At 40.4% G+C, this 20595-nt stretch overlaps 1 protein-coding gene across 2 annotated transcripts in view; it reads right to left on the reverse strand.

Annotated features, from left to right (window-relative positions):
• Pkhd1 (PKHD1 ciliary IPT domain containing fibrocystin/polyductin) overlaps positions 1-20595 on the reverse strand; it is a 456733-nt gene that overhangs the window by 432120 nt on the left and 4018 nt on the right. The window contains exons 3-8 of one of the 2 annotated variants that reach the window (XM_087898011.1): positions 20325-20402; positions 19637-19781; positions 16594-16702; positions 12810-12867; positions 8610-8688; positions 673-747 (exon numbers count right to left, since the gene is read on the reverse strand). In XM_087898011.1, the coding sequence (XP_087754137.1) occupies positions 673-747; positions 8610-8688; positions 12810-12867; positions 16594-16702; positions 19637-19781; positions 20325-20402 (544 nt within the window). Of the gene's footprint in view, positions 1-672; positions 748-8609; positions 8689-12809; positions 12868-16593; positions 16703-19636; positions 19803-20324; positions 20403-20595 lie in introns of both variants that reach the window. The other variant, XM_087898010.1, reaches the window with a different exon arrangement.

Below are 20595 nucleotides of genomic sequence, written 5' to 3' on the forward strand. Positions count from 1 at the left end.
CTTTTTAAAATGTTTCATAATGGGACTTCGTGTGGGCAAGGCTAGTCATAACTAGCTCTGGGTTTTATTAAGAGGGCCTGTCTCTTTGAACAGGGAGGGTGAGAAATAGATCTATTATAATTCCACACACCAAACTTGAAACTACATGCATGCAGATGTAAAGTCTCATATATGCATGCCCCTACACATGTAAACATGCATACACAATCATGAACATCACAAGCATATTAAAAGAGGGGAAAGTATAACATGTTTTGGGTATTGTTTGCTTTCCCGGTCATTATAGTCTGGTTAGTCATACAGGGTTACGGGCTCAGCTCTGCTGCTTGCTCTCTGAAACCCTGTGTGTTCTGGAAAAAAAAATATGCATCTATCACAAGATGACTGACTAACTTCAATGCAGAGCACTGGACAAGCCTCGGCACAGGAGTGTGCCTTTGATAAACAGGGCCTACCTGTTTTCACAAAAGGTTTTAGATTCTTCCCTAAGTTTTATTTTCAGCTGATTCCCGATTCTTTCATCTTTTCCTGTGACTTTAAAGATAAGACAGCTAAGTGTGGCACGTGACTTATATTTTTAAAACGATCAGTCTATGTGTATGAGGTTGTGCTGTGGAAGAAACCAGAAGCACACTCGTTCACAAGGAAACAGTAACAACAAAAGACACTCACCAGCTTCCTGTCTGCTTATTTACAAGGGAGCAAGGAGTAAGCCATTTGTCTCTGCCAGCTTCCAGGATCAATGGGCTGGATTGGAGGGCAGAAAAGAGACACAAAGACAAACAGTAATAGCTCAGTGTTCCCAGTAAACATGGCTGCCAAAAGACTGAATGCTATGAACTTTCTTCTCTAAGCCTAACCAGAACCACTGCAGGGGACTCAGTGAAGATGGCAACTTTCCTCCTAGAGAGATGAGGTACCCTCAGAGCCTATGATCCCATCACTGCTAGTGGGGTTTTATCCCAAATTTCCCCTCATCTCCGTGATGGCGATGCTTTGTCTGCACAGGTATTGGTCATGTGCCCTCACTGTCTCTTTTTAAAAGCTGAACCCCAAATTAAGGCTGAGATAGATCCAAGCAGTGAAGATGACACATTGGCTAAGGGTGTTCTTGGACTTTCTGTCCCCAGTAGAAGTCATTTGTTTTATTAAAAGAAGTAAAAGAAGTTAAGCATTTCTTAATGCTAGAAATAGAGGGCAGAATGAAAAAGATAGAGAAGCAATAGGAAACGCCTCTAAGACCTTCAGGGGTGAAGAAAAAATTAGACGCACCATATAGACAGCATGCAGTTGGGTAAATAATGAGGTAATGGTTCTTCTGCTTTATAAGTCGTCACTATGATTGCTGGATTTGTTGCGTGACTGTAGCTGCATAGAGTGTCCCATGAACTCTGGTCCTCTCCCTAGCACAGATGATTCCATAGTAACATTTTATATAACATACAAACATATATCCTGGCTGAAGTTTTCCCTCCCTCCTCTTCTTCCCACTCCCACTCCACCCCCTCTGTTCCCACCCCACACTCCTCCTCTGTTTCTGTTTAGGAGGGGACAGGTCTCCCATCAGTATCAGCAAAACATGCACACCAAGGTCCAGTAAGACTAAGACTAAGCATTTCACCATGTAGTAAGGCTTGGCAAGGTAACCCAGTATGGGAAGTATGGTCCCAAAAACCAGCAAAAGAGTAGGAAACAGCCTCTGTTCCCACTGCTATGAGTTCCACTAGAAGACCAAGCTACACAACTGTAACATACGTGTGTATACATATATATACATATATACACACATATGTATACATACATACATACATACATGCATGCGTGCATACATACATGCATACATACATGCAGAGTGCCTAGGTCAGTCCCATACAGACTCCCTGGTTCAGTCTCTGTGAGACCCTATGAGTCTAGGTTAGTTGATTCTGTGAGTTTTCTTGTGGTGTTACTGACTCATGTAGTTCTTAAAATCCTTTGTCCCTGTCTTCTGCAGGATTCCCCAAACTCCACCTCATGTGTGCCTGTGGGTCTACAACTGTTTCCATCAGTTGCTGGATGAAGCCTCTCTGATGACAATTGAGCTATGCACCAAGGTGGTCACAGAAGATGGTCAGTTCAGGCTATGTATCCTCTACTGTGAGGAGTCTTAGCTGGGATCATCCATGTAGATTCCTGGGAGATTCCCTTGTGCCAGGCTTTTACCTGACCCCTAAAATCCCCCCTTTCCAGGAGTCTCTTTAAGTACTCTCCCCTTCTTCCCCCCAACCTGACCACTCATGTTCCCATCAGTACCCAACCTCAGTCCACTCACAAAATCTCTTCTATTTCCCCTTCCCAGGGAGATCCAGGTATGCCCCTATTAACCCTCCTTGATACCTAATCTGTCTGAGTCTGTGGATTGTAGCCTAGTTATTTTTTTTACTAATATCCACTTATGAGTGAGCATATACCTTGTTTGTCTTTCTCAGTCTGGGTTACCTCGCTCAGGATGGTTTTTTTTCTAGTTCAATCCGTTTGTCTTCAAATTTCCTGGTGTCCTTGTTTTTAACAGCTGATTAATACTCCATCGTATAAAGGTACATCTTTTAAATTCATTCCTTCATTCCTGAAGGACATCTAGGTTGTCTCCAGTTCTGGCTATCAAAAATAAAGCTGCTATGAACATAGGTGAGTAATTGTCCTTGTGGTATGATTGAGTGTCCTTTGGATATGTGTCCAAGAATGGTATAGCTGTGTCTTGTGATATATTGATTCCCAGTTTGTTTGTTTGGGTTTTTTTTTTGAGAAACTACCACACTGATATCTAAAATAACTGTATAAGTTTGCACTCCTACTAGCAATGGAAGAGTGTTCCCCCTTGTTCCACATCCTCTCCAGCATGAGCAGTTCCTTGTGTTTTATCATCTTAGCCATTCTAGAAAATGTAAAAAATGTAGAGTGGTATTTCCCCAGCGACTAAGGATATTGAACATCTCCTTAGGTGTTTCTCAGCCATTTGAGATTCTTCTGCTGAGAATTCTCTGTTTAGAACTGTACCCCATTTTTAATCAGATTATTCGGCTTGTTGATATCTAGGTTCTTGAGTTCTTTATATATTTTGGAAATCAGCCTCTGTCAGATGTGGGTTTTGTGTTTCTTTCCCCATTCTGTAGGCTGCCGTTTTGTCCTATGGATGGTGTCCTTTGCCTTACAGAAACTTCAGTTTCATGAGGTCCCATTTATTAATTGTCCTTCTTAGTGCCTGTGCTATTGGTGTTCTGTTCAGGAAGTTGTCTCCTGTGCCAATGCATTCGAGATTATTTCTCACTTTCTCATCTATCAGGGTCAATGTATCCGAATTTATGTTGAGGTCTTTGATCCAGTCTTTCTATGCCAGTACTATATGATTTTTTATTACTATAGCTCTGTAGGAGAGCTTGAAATCAGGGACTCTCATGAAGTTCTTTACCTGTTCAGAATTATTTTAGCTATCCTGGGTTTTTGTTTTTCCATATGAAGTTGAGTATTTCTACTTCAAGGTCTGTAAAGAATTGATTTTGATAGGTATTGCATTGAATCTGTCAATGCAATTGATTGCTTTTGGTAAAATGGTCATTTTTACTATTTAATTTACATTTAATCCTACTAATCCATGAGCATGGAAAATCTTTCCATCTCCTTATATCTTCTTCAGTTTCTTTCTTCAAAGAATTGAAGTTCTTGTCATACAGGTCATACACTTGCTTGGTTAGAGTTTATATATTTAACCACCAAAATATTTTATATTATTTGAGGCTACTGTAAGGGATATTGATTCTCTGAATTTTTTCAGCCCATTTATCATTTGTATGCAAGAGGGCTACTATTTTTTTAAGTTAATCTTGTATCTAACCACTTGACTAAAGGTGTTTTTCAACTTAGGAGTTCCCTGGTAGAGTTTTTGGGGTCACATATATATCATATCATCTTCAAATAATGATACTTTGACTTTTTGTTTTACAATTTGTATCCCCTTGATTTCCTTTAGTTCTCTTATTGCTCTAACTAGAATTTCAAGTGCTACATTGAGTAGGTACAGAAAGAGTAGAAAACCTTGTCTTCTTGATTTTAGTAGAATTGCTTTGAGTTTCTCTACATTTATTTTGATGTTGGCAATTGGCTGACTGTATACTACTTTTATTTTGTTTAGATGTGTTCCTTGTATCCCTGTTCTCTCCAAGACTTTCTAATGGATGCTAGATTTTGCCAAAGGATTTATCCACATCAAATGAAATGATTATGTGGGTTTTTTTTTCTTTCACTTTGTTTATATGGTAGATTACATTGATAGATTTTCATACTTTGAACCATTCCTGCATCTCTGGGATGAAGCCTGCTTAATCATAGTGGATGATCTTTTTGATGTGTTCTTGGATTTCATTTGCCAGTACTTTATTGAGTATTTTTGCATCCATATTCATGCAGGAAATTGGTCCATAACTCTTTTTTTTATTGAGTCTTTATGTGATTTGGAAATCAGTGTGACTGTGGCCTCATAAAAAGAATTGTCAATGTTCCTTTCTATTTTGTGAAATAAGTTTAAAAGTATAGATAGTAACTCGTATTTGAAAGTCTGGTAGAATTCTGTATTAAAATTGTCTGACCTTGGACTTTTTTCACTTGGGAAACCTTTAATGACTACTTCTATTTACTTAGGGGTTATCAGTTTATTTAAATTGTTTATTTCATCTTGATTTAACTTTGGTAACTGGTATCTATTAAGAAATTTTGTCATTTCTTTTGTGAAGTACAGGTTTTTAAAGTATAACCTAATAATGTTCTGGATTTCTTCAGAATCTGTTGTTGTGTCTCCCTTTTCATTTCTGATTTTGTTGAGTTGGATATTCTCTCACTACATTTTAGTTAGTTTGGATAATAATTTATCTATTTTGCCAATTTTCTCAAAGAACCAACTCTGTTTCATTGATTCTTTGTATTCTCTTTGTTTCTATTTTATTGATTTCAGTCCTCAGTTTGACTGTATTTTATTGATTTTTATTGAGCTCTATATTTTTCTCTGCTCCCCTCCCTGTCTCTCCCCTCTCCTTGAACCTTCCCCTAAGGTCCCCATGCTCTCAATTTACTCAGAAGATCTTGTCTTTTTCTATTTTCTTCCATCTACTCCTCGTAGGTGGGTCTGCTTCTTCTTGTTCAAGAGCTTTCAGGTATGCGGTTAAGTCACTAGTATGAGATAGTTCCAAATTCTTTATGAAGGCACTTAGTGCTATGAACTTTCCTCTTAGAACTGCTTTCATAGTGTCCCATAGGTTTGGGTACCTTGTGTCTTCATTTTTATTGAATTCTAGGAAGTCTTTAACTTCTTTCTTTATTTCTTCCTTGACCCAGTGTTAACTCCATAGAGAGTTGTTAAGTTTCTATGAGTCTGTCAGCTTTCTGTTGTTTCTGTTGTTGTTGAAATCCAGCTTTAATTCATGGTGGTCTGATATGACGTAGGAGGTTATTTCAGTTTTTTGTATCTCTTGAGATTTATTTTGTGACTGAGTATACGGTCAGTTTTGAAGAAGTTTCCATGTGGTGTGAGAAGAAGGCATATTCTTTTGTTTGGGTGAAATGTTCTGTAGGTGTCTGTTAAGTCTACTTGAGTCATACCGTCTGTTCTGTTATTTTCTGCTCGATTGCTGTCTGGATGACCTGCCTATTGCTGAGAGTCGGGTGTTAAATTCTCCCACTACTATTGTATGGAGATCTATGTGTGATTTAAGCCTTAGCAATGTTTCACAAATTTGGGTACCCTTACAATAGGAGCATAAATGTTCAGAAATGAAACATCATTTTTGTGGATTTTTCCTGATGAATATGAAATGCCCTTCTCCATCTCTTTCGATTAATTTTGGTTGGAAGTGTATTTTGTTACCTATTAGGATAGCTACACCAGCTTGCTTCTTAGGCCCATTTGATTAGAAAATCTTTTCCCAATCTCTTACTCTGAGGTAATGTCTGTCTTTGATGTTAAAGTGTGTTTCTTGCATGCAGCAGAAGAATGGATCCTGCTTTAATATCCATTGTGTTCGCCTGTGTTGTGTTTTTTTATTGGTGAATTGAGTTTATTGATATTGAGAGATATTAATGACCATTGATCGCTGATTTATGTTATCTTGTTGTTTGTGGTGGTAGTGTGTGTGTGTTTGTCTGTGTGTGTATCTGTGCATCTCTGTGTCTCTGTGTTTGTATGTTTCCTTTCTTTGGGTTTTGCTGGTGTGAGATTAACTATTGCCTGTGCTTTTGTGGGTGTAGTTAACTTCCTGGGGTTGGAGTTTTCCTCCTAGTACCTTCTGTAGGACTAAGTTTGTGGATAGGTATATTTTTTTTAATTTGATTTTGTCATGTAATACCTTGCTTTTGCCATCTATGGAGATTGACAGACAGTTTTGCTGGGTATATAGTCTGTGTTAGCATCCATAGTCCCTTACAGCCTGCAAGGTATCAGTCCAGGTCCTTCTGGATTTCAGAGTCACCACTAAAAGGTCAGGTGTGATTCTAATAGGCCTGCCTTTTACGTTACTTGGCCTTTTCCCTCTGCCACTTTAATATTCTTTTATTGTTCTATATGTTTAGTGGTTTGATTATTATATGGCAAAAGGATTTTCTTTTCTAACCCAATCTATTTCATGTTCTGTAAGATTCTTGTACCTTCATAAGCATGTCTCTTTTCAGGTTGGGAAATTTTTCTTCTATGATTTTGTTTAATATGTTTTCTGGTTTCTTGAGCAGTGTTTCTTCTTCTTCTTCTATTCCTATTATTTTTATGTCTGGTCTTTTCATAGTGTCACAGATTTGCTGGATGTTTTGTGTTACAATTCTTTTAGAATTAACATTTTCTTTGATTGTTGAATCCATTTCTTCTGTTATGTCTTCAATGCCTGAGACTCTTTCTTCCATTTCTGGTATTCTGTTGGTGATGCTTGCATCTGTAGTTCCTGTTCACTTACCCAGATTTTCCATTTTCCAGAATTCCCCTCACTTTTGTTTTATTGATTGCTTTTATTTCCACTTTTAGATCTTGAGCAGTTTTTTTAAATCTATTTGTTTGTTTTGTCTTGGCTTTCTTTTTAAATTATTTATTTATTACTTTATTGATTTTATTGAGCTATACATTTTTCTCTGCTCTCCTCCCTGCCTCTCCCCTACCCTTCAACCCTCTCCCATGGTCCCCATGCTCTGTTTTGGCTGGGATTTTTTTTTTAGGAATTTGTTGGTTTCTTCCAATTTTTTGTTTGTCTTTTCCTCGATTTCTTTAAGGGACTTCTTCATATCCTCTTTCAGGACCTCTATCATCTTTATAAATTTACTTTATTTTCTTTCTTTTTTGTTTTAGACAGGGTTTCTGTGTGTAACAGCCCTGGCTGTCCTGGAACTCACTGGAACTCACTGGAACCAGGCATGCATTGAACTCACAGAGATCTACCTGCCTTTGCCTCCAGAGTACTGGATTTATGGGCATGCATCACCACTACGGTTGTTTTCTTGCGCTTCTGCTGTGTTGAATTGTTCAAGTCTTGCTGTTGTAGGATAGCTGGGCTCTGGTAATGACATATTGTCTTTTCTGTTATTGATTGTTCTTCCATTGGTGTTTAGGAATTTGGATTTGGGGTGATTGGTGTTGATCCCTGCATTTGTCTTTCTTGTATGTGTGTTTTGTTCCTTCATTTCTCTTTCCTCTTTGGTCTCCTGGCCTCTGGTAAAACCAAAGTCTTCTTCCAAAGTTGTAGATCAGGAGATGAAATGCAAGGGAAATGGTTCCTAGATCTGATCTACCTCTGGGATCCCTAAGATAAGCCTGGCCTCCAGTACAGAGGCTGGGGCCAGGTTCCCTAGATCTAGTCTGTACTCCTTAAAGCTGAAGTCTGCTTCTGTAGTAGGCCTGGATATGGAGACCAGGGGTGAGGGTGTAGTTTGAAGTTGTTGCACAGGCTTAAAGAAGTTTAGAGGTCAGTGGGCAGTGTCTTCCCTAGGGTCCCTAGGACCACTCTCCAGTAAAGATTCGGGGGCTATGGGCCCTAGTGTGGAGCCCAGGAGAAGGGGGACAGTCTGCAACATTTTATACCTCTAAAATAGCCATTAAAGAAAGTCATGTTCACATTTAATCCCTCCCAATAAACATTACAGGCTACATAGTTTTTAGTACCTGAGCCCATGGTTCCTTCCCTCTTTGGTACCTGAGCCCACACTTCCCTCTCATCCAATCAGCAGGACGTCTGAATGCATGTATGGGCAATAACTAAAAGGAGAAGTTAATGGATTTTAGTGTTTATGTATCCTTTTAGAAATAATTTACTTTAACCTAAGAGAGGATGGATGAAAGGAAGGGTCAGAATCGAAAAGGAAAACCCTTGGATGTGGTTATGGTGCAGTTCACAGAGCCCAGTTGCTACTCGTCAGAAAAAAAAAAAAATCTGGCGGTTGCAATCACATTCACAAAGTAAAAGCAGGAATCTGGTGCACCAGGGACCATAAACAGCATAGAGAAAAATAGCAGTTCTGTGCCGAGTCCTTGCAATTTGCTGCTGCAGAGGAAGCTGCTCATCTGCACATGGGTAGCCAGGTGAGCACAGGAACAAACCTAGGCTTACCTGTCAATGTAGTCCACATCAGGATCAAATGTTTCCAACTGGCCAGCAATGATCCAGCCATATACATGTATGACTTGTCCTGTTTTTTTTTAAAGAAAAAAAAACAGTTCAAAATGCAATAAGCTTAGTGCAAATTCCAAATGAATAACATAAATTCTATTTGATTTTGTTTTGTTACATATATCCAACAAGGCACAGGTGTATAAAATTAACAGGTTTAATAAATTATATAAATGTAAAATGAGTGCTAGAATCCAGTAATCAAAGTTACACACCAGGAAGGCTAAAATAATATAATACCTAAAACACTGATTGCACATAAGTTTAGAATAGAATAGTACCTACCTATTCTACTGGGAAGAATAGGCTGGGAAGAATCCATGAGAGGGAGGGATAAGCCAAGGCTGACAAATGGCAGCTAAGTCCAGTGAGAGGGGATAAATAAGTGCTGGTATTCTACTGCACAATTTGGTGACTTTACATAATGTCCGTGTACTATGTTTTAAAATATAGAAGGACTTGGAGTATCTTCAAATAAACATTTGAGGAGACAGATACGCATATTTTGATATGAATGTATACAACATATGCACACATTAAACAACATATGCTATCCTGTGTGTGTGTGTGTGTGCGTGTGTTGTTTTATGTGCAATATCTCTCAACACTCATGAAAGCAGCTTCTTTTTTACAATAGATGGTGATTAACACAGAGACTCACAATTGGCCAACTTACAAAGCGTAAGAGTTGTGGCGTGTTTAGCTGTATTTGGGAATATCCATATCACACCCACACACACACAAGTATTCCATGATCATTGTGGAAGCAGGGTAAAAAGATTGTAAGAGTTCGAGGCAAGGATGGTGGCTAAGAAACAGTGTTTTTCAGTCACAATGGGTCAGTTGCCCAAACAAACAAACTCACAGCACTTGTGGAAAGAGCATGCACAAAATATGTGCAAGCTAAAAGCAGACAACATGCTAGCCTGGAATAAGGGAGGTTAGCATGAAACTCTACCCCTAGACACAGAGCTACTGGAAGCTGTTGAGAGAGGGGCATCAATTTTCTTTAAGAGTGTGGCTTCTGATAAGTCAGCCATGCTCCAGTGGAAAGCCATACCCCCAAGAGTATGGGGGCATAAATTGTATTTGGTATTTGTTTGTTATAAGGAAAATAAAATAAAACACAAAGTTGCATAGATAGGGAAGGGGAAGTGAATCTGGACAGAGTGGGAAGAGAGGATAAATGTGATAAAAAATAGATTGTGTGGAATTCTCAAAGAACTAATAAAAATGAGAACACAAAATGAAAAGCTAAATGAAGAGGCTGTATCACACAATCTCTGATTAGTCTTCAAGAATCCTAATTATCTTCCACATCTCAAAGTACAAAAGGCAAAAGACCCTCATGAGCCAAACTGACAGGAGCTAAAGACAAGCACAAAACAGCAAGAGAGTTAGGGCTCCAGTCTGGATAATGGACATATGTTGTTCCCTCAGCAAACATGCTGTTCAAAGACAGAGTGAGTCATGTACTGTCAAGTTCCTATAACACCAGCTACCCAAGATATACAGCAGTAATATTATCATAAACTAGCTTCGCAGATGAGAGAGGTAGTGTTAGTTCAGTAAAACCTCAAGACTCTGCAAAGGATATACTTGGGGTCACTGTGTCCAGAAAACTCTGAGTTTCTCCATGCGCACTTACAGCTGCTGAACCGCACCATCTGTGGATTCTCTACATGCTGCTGTGTGTGACGTTGGTGAGGATTGGGACTTTCATCTGTGGTCATTGCATGGCTAGCACTGAATCTTTCAGGTGGATGAAGAGGAAGGGTGGGTCCTTAATGACTGAGACAAAGGTCCGAGTTTTCAGAAATCTTCTGCTGCTGCTAAATGGGCAGAATAGTTCTATTTAAAGTGGATGAAGCTGCACAATTGGCTTCCTAGTTCTCTAGGAAGAGGTCAAGCTTTGCTATGTTCCACTTGAAAACAGATAGCAGGTTACAGAAATTAGAAAACCCTGTAGGGTCTTCGGTTGCTTGTCCCTAAACAGAGAAGCCCAACAGGGGATGACAAATGGGCAAAGCGGAGCACAGTGCCAGGGGATTGCACGGCACGGTGAAGGACTGCTAAGCACATACAAAAATCCAACAACCCGTAAAACGTCAGCTCGTACGTAGCTACCTCCTCCTGCATGTCCCTGGTTGCTACTCTGGCAAGCATCCCAAATGAAATGAGAGTAATTGTCTAGAAAGTGATTGCAGAGATGCAGCCAGATTGTGCCTTGAGGGACCACTCTGATGAGGCCAGCCACCAATTGTCCCCCCCCTCCAGAAGGCGAAAGAGAGAGTGTGCAGAACTCCACTTTGGTGAGATAAACAGGCTTGACAGATCTGGAGAGCAGCTGACATCCCACCTCATGTCTCCAATGGCTCCTTATTCACCCCTCATCAGAATAAGATTTCTGCCAGCTAATCTGGAGCCTTCTACAGACAAACACCAGGAACCCAAATAACCATGTAACTGTCACTGTTTGCATTCTTTTTCATGAGACATGATCATGTCTTGGTTAATCAAACGAATGCAATGGAGTATATCTGTGAAAGTCTCATATCAGTAAGATAATGCCAAATTCTTGTTCTTTAGAATATAATTTAAATACACACATACATAAATCTTGCCTACACACACACTTTAACATTCAAACACTGTAACATAGATATTTATTCTTATTATCTTAACCAGTCAATCACTTCAAAAACAATTAGATCAAATTATGCAGTCTGACATAATCATACCTAAAAACCTAACAACATGGCCTTGTAAAATGGCTCAGTGGGTTTTAAAAAAGGCACTTCCCATTGAACACGATGACCTGAGCTTCATCCCTGAACTCACACGGTAGTAGGAGAGAACCAACTCCTGAAAGTCCTCTGACCTCTGTACACACGCTGTGATACTTGTGCACATGTACACGGTATGCACACACACTAAAGATATGGAAATAAACAAATGTAATGATGTTTTTAAATTAGCAATGATGTTCCCAGATGTATACCTTACTGAAACTACAGAACACATGAAAAATCTGATATGTGCATACACATAGGAATTTGCCCATTAAAAAAAATAGTAAAGTACATTTTTAAAAGCTGTGTTTACTGTTTAGTTTTAAAGAAAGCTTACAAAGTTACTGGGTCTATGTCTCAGAGCATCTGCTTCTATGTAAACCCCTACCTACCCTTGCACAACCTCCTCCTTGTCCACCCTCCTGGCTCTAATATGCCTGTGTTTCGTCCTTTCCAAGCCTTTTGACTAAGATCAAGTACATATGTCTGTGTTTCTCTAACTCACGGACAAATCTTCTAGGCAAACATCAAGACTAATAGCATTCTGAGCTGCATCCAGTACCAGTTGACACACGTCAAAATAGTAACATACACGGGCTTTATCTCACTTCAAACCTCGGCGGCACCACTTATTACTGATAGGACTTTAGAGTAGCAGTTCTCAACCTGTGGGTCTCAACACCTTTGGGTGGAGGGTCACATATCAGATATCCTGCATATCAGATATTTATGCTATGATTCACAACAGCAGCTAAATTACAGTTATGAAGCAGCAACGAAATGATTTTATGGGTGGGGACTCAAAAGCATGAGGAACTGTATTAAACGGTCGCAACATTAGGAAGGTTGAGAACCATTCCTTTGAAGAAACCATTTAATCTTTGGATACCTCATTTCTTTCTCCTCGAAATGAGAAACAGTTCCCGTAGCATCATGTTTTGTGATCCTCAGACAATAATACATATGGAGAGTTAAAAACGTAAGTTGGCACACAGCAAGGGTTCCGTGGGGACTTCTGGTGTGCATGGACTATTTCATGTGGGAATAAAGTGAGGGGTGGTTATTTCTGTCTTCTGAGGGCTCCTGTGTTCAATACTTTGGATTTTGTCAGACTGCCTTTTTTTAAGCATGTTTTGGAATTTTTTATTATCCGTAAAGTCATAGAACAAAAGTGCCTAAAGGGAAAAAACAAACTAATTTAAGAAGAAACCAGAAGCTGGAACTTATTTTCAAAACTTATTTTCAAAACAAGAAGCTAATGGACGAGAGAAACCACACGCTGGTACAAGTGTTTACAAGGTTGGCCAAGAGAGTCACGATTATTCGTGGTTAGCAGAAGAGGTCTTACCTGGAACTCCACTTGGCGGGTTAACTTGATACACAACAGGTGTCTGTGCCTTGGAAAACTGAAAGTATTATCACAAGGGAACATTTTATTAGAATCCACTTGACCACAAAAGCCACAAGCTGGTCCTCAGAAAGCAGGAGGGGGAAACAGGATGCGTTGCCCCATCACGTCACACCTTCTTTTTGCTGTCCTCACACTAGTCCCACGAAGCAGGAATGACAGGCATCATTATATTCTGCAGATGAGTTCAAGGCATCTGTTCGAGGCCCTGCATCTCTCTACCCTGTACCATACGATTCAAATCTTGCAAGCCTCTTTCTATCTATTTACCTGTCACACCCAGGGACATATTTTGCCAAAAAGAAAGGGGGACAAGGTACCATCCAGAATGTCACTCTTTTAATTTCATTATTATAATCTAATATTTTTGAGTCTTAAAGATTCATATTTACCTAGGAAAGAATTAATTCTTAAGCTGGAAGGAGGGTAGTTTAAATTATTGCCAGCTAACCATATATATATATATATATAATAGGTAACTGGATATACATGAGCAAAGTTGGAAAAACAAAAGGCACCTGTTTGTGGGAAAATAGTCAAGAAATGGGAAGGAACACTGTCCTTCAAGAAGGAGGCCATGGCTCTGTCATGGCTCAGTGAATAAGACATTTGTCATGTAGGTGTGAGGACCTGAGTTTGAATCCCCACGACTCACAGAAAGTCAGAAGTATCTGTTATCCTGGTGCTCCTAAGGTGATTTGGGAAGTGGAGACAGATTCTCTGGAGGTTCATGGGAAAACAGCAGAGACTCTGACTGAAACAAGGTAGAAGCAAAAGACAGACAGACAGAAACCCAAGATTCTCCTTTGAACTGCATATGTTCACCAAGCCCACATGTGAATACACACACACACACACATGTGCACGCACACAAGAGGGAAATAACATTTATGAAAGAAGTGAGAACATGCTGAAGCCTAGTCATGGAAACCCAAAAACAACTTACAATGTCCCTTTCTTAAAACACAACACACGTTAGCTTCAGGCTTCCCCAATAAAGGACGTTGCCTGTTGCCGTTGCGCTTGCTTTCCTTTGCCGAGCCTGAATTGTAGGAGACATTTGTACTCCTGCCAATCCATCTAAGAGCCCATTCACGGTTGACTGACCTACTATTGAGAACGAAAGGGAGCGTGAGATAATTCCGGAAGTCTATCTCACCTACAGACACCTAGGTAAGGCTAAGAGTAGATAGCCTTGCTGCATCCCAGGCTACATGAGGAAATGAAGACACATACAGAACGGGCTGGACTGATCAGGCCAAGATTTGACCCAGGAGTTAATATTTCACCCAGGAAAGAGACTTCGTCGCCATACTAGATGGCTAGGCTGCTTCTTTTCTAAACACCTACAATGCTTCCCACTTACAAAACAAACTACAGCAAACTGTTTTGTTTGGGCTACATCCAGCTTCCTGGGAGTCCAAATTCCCAGGGAGACCATTACCAGAGAACAACCGTGGTTAATCAACGGCCCTAATCAGGCATCAGGAATGAAAAGGTTTTTTCAACCAAGCCGACGGTGCCCTGTTGAGTGTGGAGTGTAAGTATTGATCTACACGGCGGCACAGCTTGCCACCAAGACCATTTTCCCCATTCTCTATGGGAAAGGGTTAGAAACTAGTTCACAGAAGACACGCACAGTCAGGGGGTCCAGATAAGGCTACTGTGACTTCACAGATTAAGGACTCGCTGTGATCTCAACAGAGGATAAAAATTAATGCAGTTCCACACATGATGCCAAACCAACCCAATTGCTGCTCTCTGCCTTTCTTCTCCCACGGGGAGGCCCTTCCTTCCGAAGTGACTTCCGTTGGAATTTGAAAGAAGTTGCTATTGCCCTCCCTTGCACTCATTAAAAAAACTGAGGCAGATGGAGCAGACCACTTCAAAGCAAATACTGACACGTACCTCTAGGTTTCCAACTTGAAATAGTAGATGTGCTGTGACATCTGCCATCCTTCAAGAAGTTAGTGGGGATATATAGACTCACTCAGTGCTTCTTTCCCACTCCTCAGAGAGTACTGACTGGGGTATATTTAGGGTTAAGCCACAATGCAATTTTTAACTTGTGATTCTCTCTGTATTCATAAAACATAAAATAGTACTGTTTCATAGAGAAACAGAATTCTGGTCACCCACTAGGCTGGAGACAAAAACAGTGAGAAATTAATGAGCTTCCAAAGCAGGCTTCCTACATGCTGATCCCTGAACCCAGTGAGGTCAGCAACAGCAAGATGGGAAGGTAGGTGGGCCAGACAGGGGTGGCAAAACCAGCGGATTAGGAGGATAAAGTCACAGCCGCCAGCTGCTTGATAAACCTTCTGTGAGTCCTTCAGACTTGTCAGTGCCCGCAGCAGGCTCTTTGGAGTGGGCTGGCAAGATGGAATTAATTTTTAATACCCACGGTTCCCTTAGTCCCAGTCCCGAAGCAGAAAGGCACGCTGCATCTGAGTTCACACAAGCGCCTCTCATTAACTGCATCCCCTGATGATAGTTCATCAACTTACCAAGTTAGCAGAGCCACTGTTGGACCCGTTTTCTTTAATGTACAATTTCGGGAAGTGTGTTTCCACCCACCCCTGTCCTTACTGATCTTGATAATAAGTAGGAAAACTACTTCCTGAGGCGAAGGGAGCCTGGTGATTCAGGAGTGCTTAGACACTTCTCTCTGATGGTCCCTGAGCCCGGGAGAGGTGCTGATGCCGTTCTTAAGGAGAAAGAATGATGGAACTTTGTTTCTTCCTTTTGCTACATACTTACAGAGACAAATTTTTTAGACAATAATATTCTCTTGGGTTGAGGAGATTGGACAATAAATTCCAAATTTCAAAAAGTTAGTGCTGATGTGGTAGCTGAGTTGAGTTTGGTCTTGACTCTAAAGCAGCATGACCTAATGACTCAGTTCTGTTCTCTGTAGTTCTTAAACGGAGCTCTTGAGCACCACTGGGAGCACCACTGGGAGCACCGCTGGGAGCACCACTGGAGAAATGCTGGAGCACCACCTTTTACGAGTGCCTGCTGCAAGGGTTGCTCTCTTGCAGCTCACTTTCCTACAAAGCTACATGGATCCTAGGCTGATCCAAACATAAAAGTAAGCCTAGTCTACATATGAAGAGTCTAAATTAAATATTATCAGATGCTGGACCAAAGGAAACTGCCCTCAGGTCTGCCATCTCACCTTCTTGATCTGTCTGACAGTGAAGGAGAGTTCTGGCAGCAAAGGGGATTTCAGACTAGTGTCAGGAAGAACAGCAATAGGTTCCCTGTAGCAGGGGGTAGGGAGATTGTGTCCCTCAAAGGACCTGGGACCCCTGAGTTCCTTCAGTATTCTAACACTCAGAATCAGTTGAAAACATGGCCCTTGTCCACAAAGGCATTGTCTGTGGTTCCTGTATGAGCTTCAGGTTCAATGTGGATTCCCAGTCACATGAGAGTTCGAATCTTGGTTAGGCTCCTTACTGCCTGGGTGATGCAGCAAGCATAATAAATGGCCCCATAGTCAATTTGGGGGCATTGTACTACACATATACAGAAGGCAGTCAGCTAGAACCTGACATACAAGTAGTCAGTATTTGTTTTTCACAGTGTCAGAGAAATCCTAACATTCTCTCTATATTTCTTCTTCCCTATTAAAGCAGGCATGCTGTTGATTTATAACTTGTTATTGGCAATACATTTGCTATCTGAGCAGCCAAGCACACATTCCTCTCTCCTCAAAACCCACCTTGAAAGTACAGCCATCCAGTGATCCTGAACATGAGGTGCCTAACACTTGCTCCCCAGAGCGTATCTCCAGAGAGTACAGTCCTGCATGGGCTTCAGACAGCAGAGATCTGGGGACAGAAAACGGAAATCTTTATGAATTAAAAAAGACACACAAGAGTTCCCACCTGACTGTTTCCCACTTTACCCCTGTATTTGTAAGACGGAGCTGAGGGAACGTCTCTATAATTCACTTTTCACCACCTAGATCTACTACTCCCTAGAGGACCACTTGGGCCAAGTCCTCACCAAGAGAAACTGTACTTCTTCTTGTTGTTGTTGTTGTTGAAAGTTCTTTAAACTTAAGAGCTTAATAGCTCGGAATTATGGGCTCATAGGACTTTAAGAGCTCAAGACAAGCACTTCAAAATATCAATTATGACTATGTTCTAGGATTTAAAGAGGCTATAAATATATCTTAATGAAGTCTATGGACACACAAAGAAAGAGTGAAATGAAGTAATGAAAACAGTTTGAGACATGAAAGTAGGAGTTAGCATCACTAAAGAAAACCCAAACTGAAATAAAACTGGAAATGAGAAAGGTAGGAAGTCAAACAAATAATTCAGAGATAAAACTTATCAACAGAGTTCAAGACATGGAAAAAAAAAGAACCTCAGGCATTGAAGACAAGGTGGAAGAAATGGATACCTCAGTCAAACAAAAAGTTATGTCTAAAAATAAGGCACAAAGCATTCAGGAAATCTGGGACACCATCGAAAGACTAAATCTATAAATAATAGAAAGAGAAGACATCAAAGTAACACAGGTCTAAGACCCAGAAATATTTAAAACAAAATCATCGAAGAAAAGTTCATCAAACTAAAGAAAGAGGTGCCTATCAAGGTACAGGAAACAAACAGAATACCAAGTAGACTGGACCAGAAAAGAAATTCCTTACTACACAGGATAATAAAAACATTAAACATACAGAATAGAGAAAAGATATTAAAAGCTGCAACGGAAAAAGACCAAGTCACATAGATATTAAGACAGAACCATTAGAAAAATATTTTGTGACACACGTGTGAGGCCCACCCCTTTCTGAACAGAAACAGTGGAGGAGTGGATGGATGGACACCTGACTTCTCAATGGAGACTTTAAGAGTCAGAGGGGCCTAGATAGATATTCAGTAAACTCTTAGAGATGACAGATACCAACCCAGACTACTATACCCAGCAAAACTATCAATCAATCACAATAGACAGAGGGAAAAAAACCACTCAACACTAAAACAAAATTTTCAATCCTGTCCTACAGAAGTCACTAGAAGGAAAACACCAGTGAAGAAAACAAAAGAAATAAGTAATCTCAAAACAGTAAATCAAAAGATTGACAGAAATGCACAATGTATCAACATAGAAATCAATAACCACTACCCATCATTAACTATCAATATTAACGGTCTCAATTCCCAAATAAAAAAGACACAGGCTAATAGATTAGATTAGAAAACAGAATCTATTTTTCTACTGCATCCAAGAAATATGCTTTACCATAAAGATAGACATCATCTCAGGGTAAAATGATGGAAAAAATATTGTGAGTAAATGAACCCAAGAAGCAAGTAGATATAGCCATTTTAATATTTGATAAAGTAGACATCAAATCCACAATAGTTAGAATAAATAGAGAAGGATACTACCTCCTCATTCGTCAGAGGAAAAATTCACCAAGAGGATATTGCAACTCTAAATAGTTATGCACCAAACACGGTGGCACCCAATTTCACTAAAGGAGCCTCACTGCAGCTAAAATAGCATGCTGCTCCTCATACAGTGATGGGGTGACCTCACTTTCTCACTCTCACCAAGAGACACATCAACTGGACAAAAAAACTACACAGAAAAATGCTCAAGTTAAATAATGTCATAAATCAAAGGTATCCAGCAGATATTGATGGATGACCTCAAGCAAACACAAAAGAATATACTTTCTTCTCAGCATCTCATTGAACTTTCTCCACTATTGACCCCATACTTGCATATGTAGGTCATACTGAGGTCTTTAGAAAGACTGATTGAGCCAGAGGGTCAGGGAGTCTACTGTGAGATGGTGTCACCTAGTAATGTCAGAGGTTACACTCTGAAAGTCTCACCAACATGACTGCCCAAATGGGAGCTGAACAAGGACAGTAATCCTGCCAAAGTGAATGGGGAAAAGCCCACGCGATCTCAACTGTACATGAAGAGTTACAGGCACCTGCTAAGAGCAGGAGAGATGATCCTCGTCAGGCAAGAGCATACCGATTGGTTGTCTAGTGCCAAATGGTCAGCTCTTAAAATGCACATACACATAACACTATATAGACTGAACAGGCAATATCTAGAGGGATTGATAATGTGTATACATATAAATATATGCATAGAACAATAATTAATGGAGATGGGGTCACAAATTTGAAAGTCTGTAGGACTGGGTATGTAGAGGATTTGGAGGGAGGAAAAGGAAGGAGGAAATGATGTGATTATATTATAACCTCAAAAAATAAAATGAAACAGTCAGGAATAAAGATTTACAAAAGAGGGGCTGGAGAGATGGCTCAGTGGTTAAGAGCATTGCCTGCTCTTCCAAAGGTCCTGAGTTCAATTCCCAGCAACCACATGGTGCTTCACAACCATCTGAAATGAGATCTGATGCCCTCTTCTAGCCTGCAGGCAGACACACAGACAGAATATTGTATAAATAATAAATAAATAAATATTTTTAAAAAAGATTTACAAAAGAAAGGAACATTGAAGAGTGATTGTTTTGTGTGACGATAGTGTTAATTTTCATTTTCGCTCATTTGTCCTTTCTGCCGTAGACAGAACTTTGCTTCTGTTGTCTATTCTGAGACAGATTAAAGGAAAAGAATTTTGAGGGCACGTAAGCATATTCATGTAGAGTGTTTTTAGAACCACGCCTGATCTTTGTAGGCACTGTAGGAGTCATGTCTCCCAAAGCTACTGAGAAAAGGGAAGCCCACTCATCCTGCCAGGTGTTGTGCTCCAGACTTGTGTACCTGGTCTGGCAAGTCACCACGGGCAAATCCACGAAGACAGGATAGACATCGCAGGGGATCCTCGGCAAGGCTGGAACTGCCAAGTTCACCAGGTCTATTTCCAGCTGAGAGCCATTGTTGGGGTAAAGAATGCTGCTCTCCACATCTAACACAAGAAGACATCTGGCTGAGGAGACATACATGGCAATGCAAACATTGGCCACAGGAGGGCAATGTAAGACATTGTGTTGGCCTGAGAATACCATCAATACTCATTTCCAAAGACCGTTTATGTTGTTTTATAAAAGTTCTCTTACTTATGAACCTATAATTTTCTTTCTCCCTTCACATCTTCCTACCCTCTAGGAAGCAGTTTTCCAACCTTCCAGGCTGCTTTGTGCCATGGGTATGGTTTAGGGGCTCCTAACATGGAATCTTGTATAAGGGCAACAGCCAAGATAGTGCTTAGCATCCCTGCCAAAACAGCTCACCATCATCCCAAGCACCCCACCACGAGGACACTGATTCAGTAGTGACCTCTGAAATGACACTGGCCAGTTAGCATCTGCAAAGACAGAGTTGGGGCAATCAGTTCATCCTGCTCAGACCCTTTATAGCACTGTTCTTAGACCAGGAGGCAAGGATTCACACTTCTTTGAACTTTGGATCTATAAATCCAACAATCACATTTAGAGAAGCCCAAACCTACCATTCAAAATAACTGTGATCCATGTTCCCCCTGCAAGGCTACCTTCCGCAGGCTCAATCTGGACACTCAGGTAAGGGTCTGTCAAGAAAAGAAAATACTGGTTTTGAAGGCTGTGTATGATACACTAGCACCCCCAATATCTTAAAGCAGACTTTAGCATGTATGTATCAATCAAGGGTGGGATGAAGAATCGATCTCCAGGCCCTATTACCAGAGTTTCTGGTTCAGGATGTGCACTTGCATTCAGGCATTGATGGCCTAGGAAACATTC

The sequence above is a fragment of the Myodes glareolus genome, chromosome 18, assembly GCF_982192425.1.
Source record: "Myodes glareolus chromosome 18, mMyoGla1.1, whole genome shotgun sequence".
NCBI classification, from domain to species: domain Eukaryota; kingdom Metazoa; phylum Chordata; class Mammalia; order Rodentia; family Cricetidae; genus Myodes; species Myodes glareolus.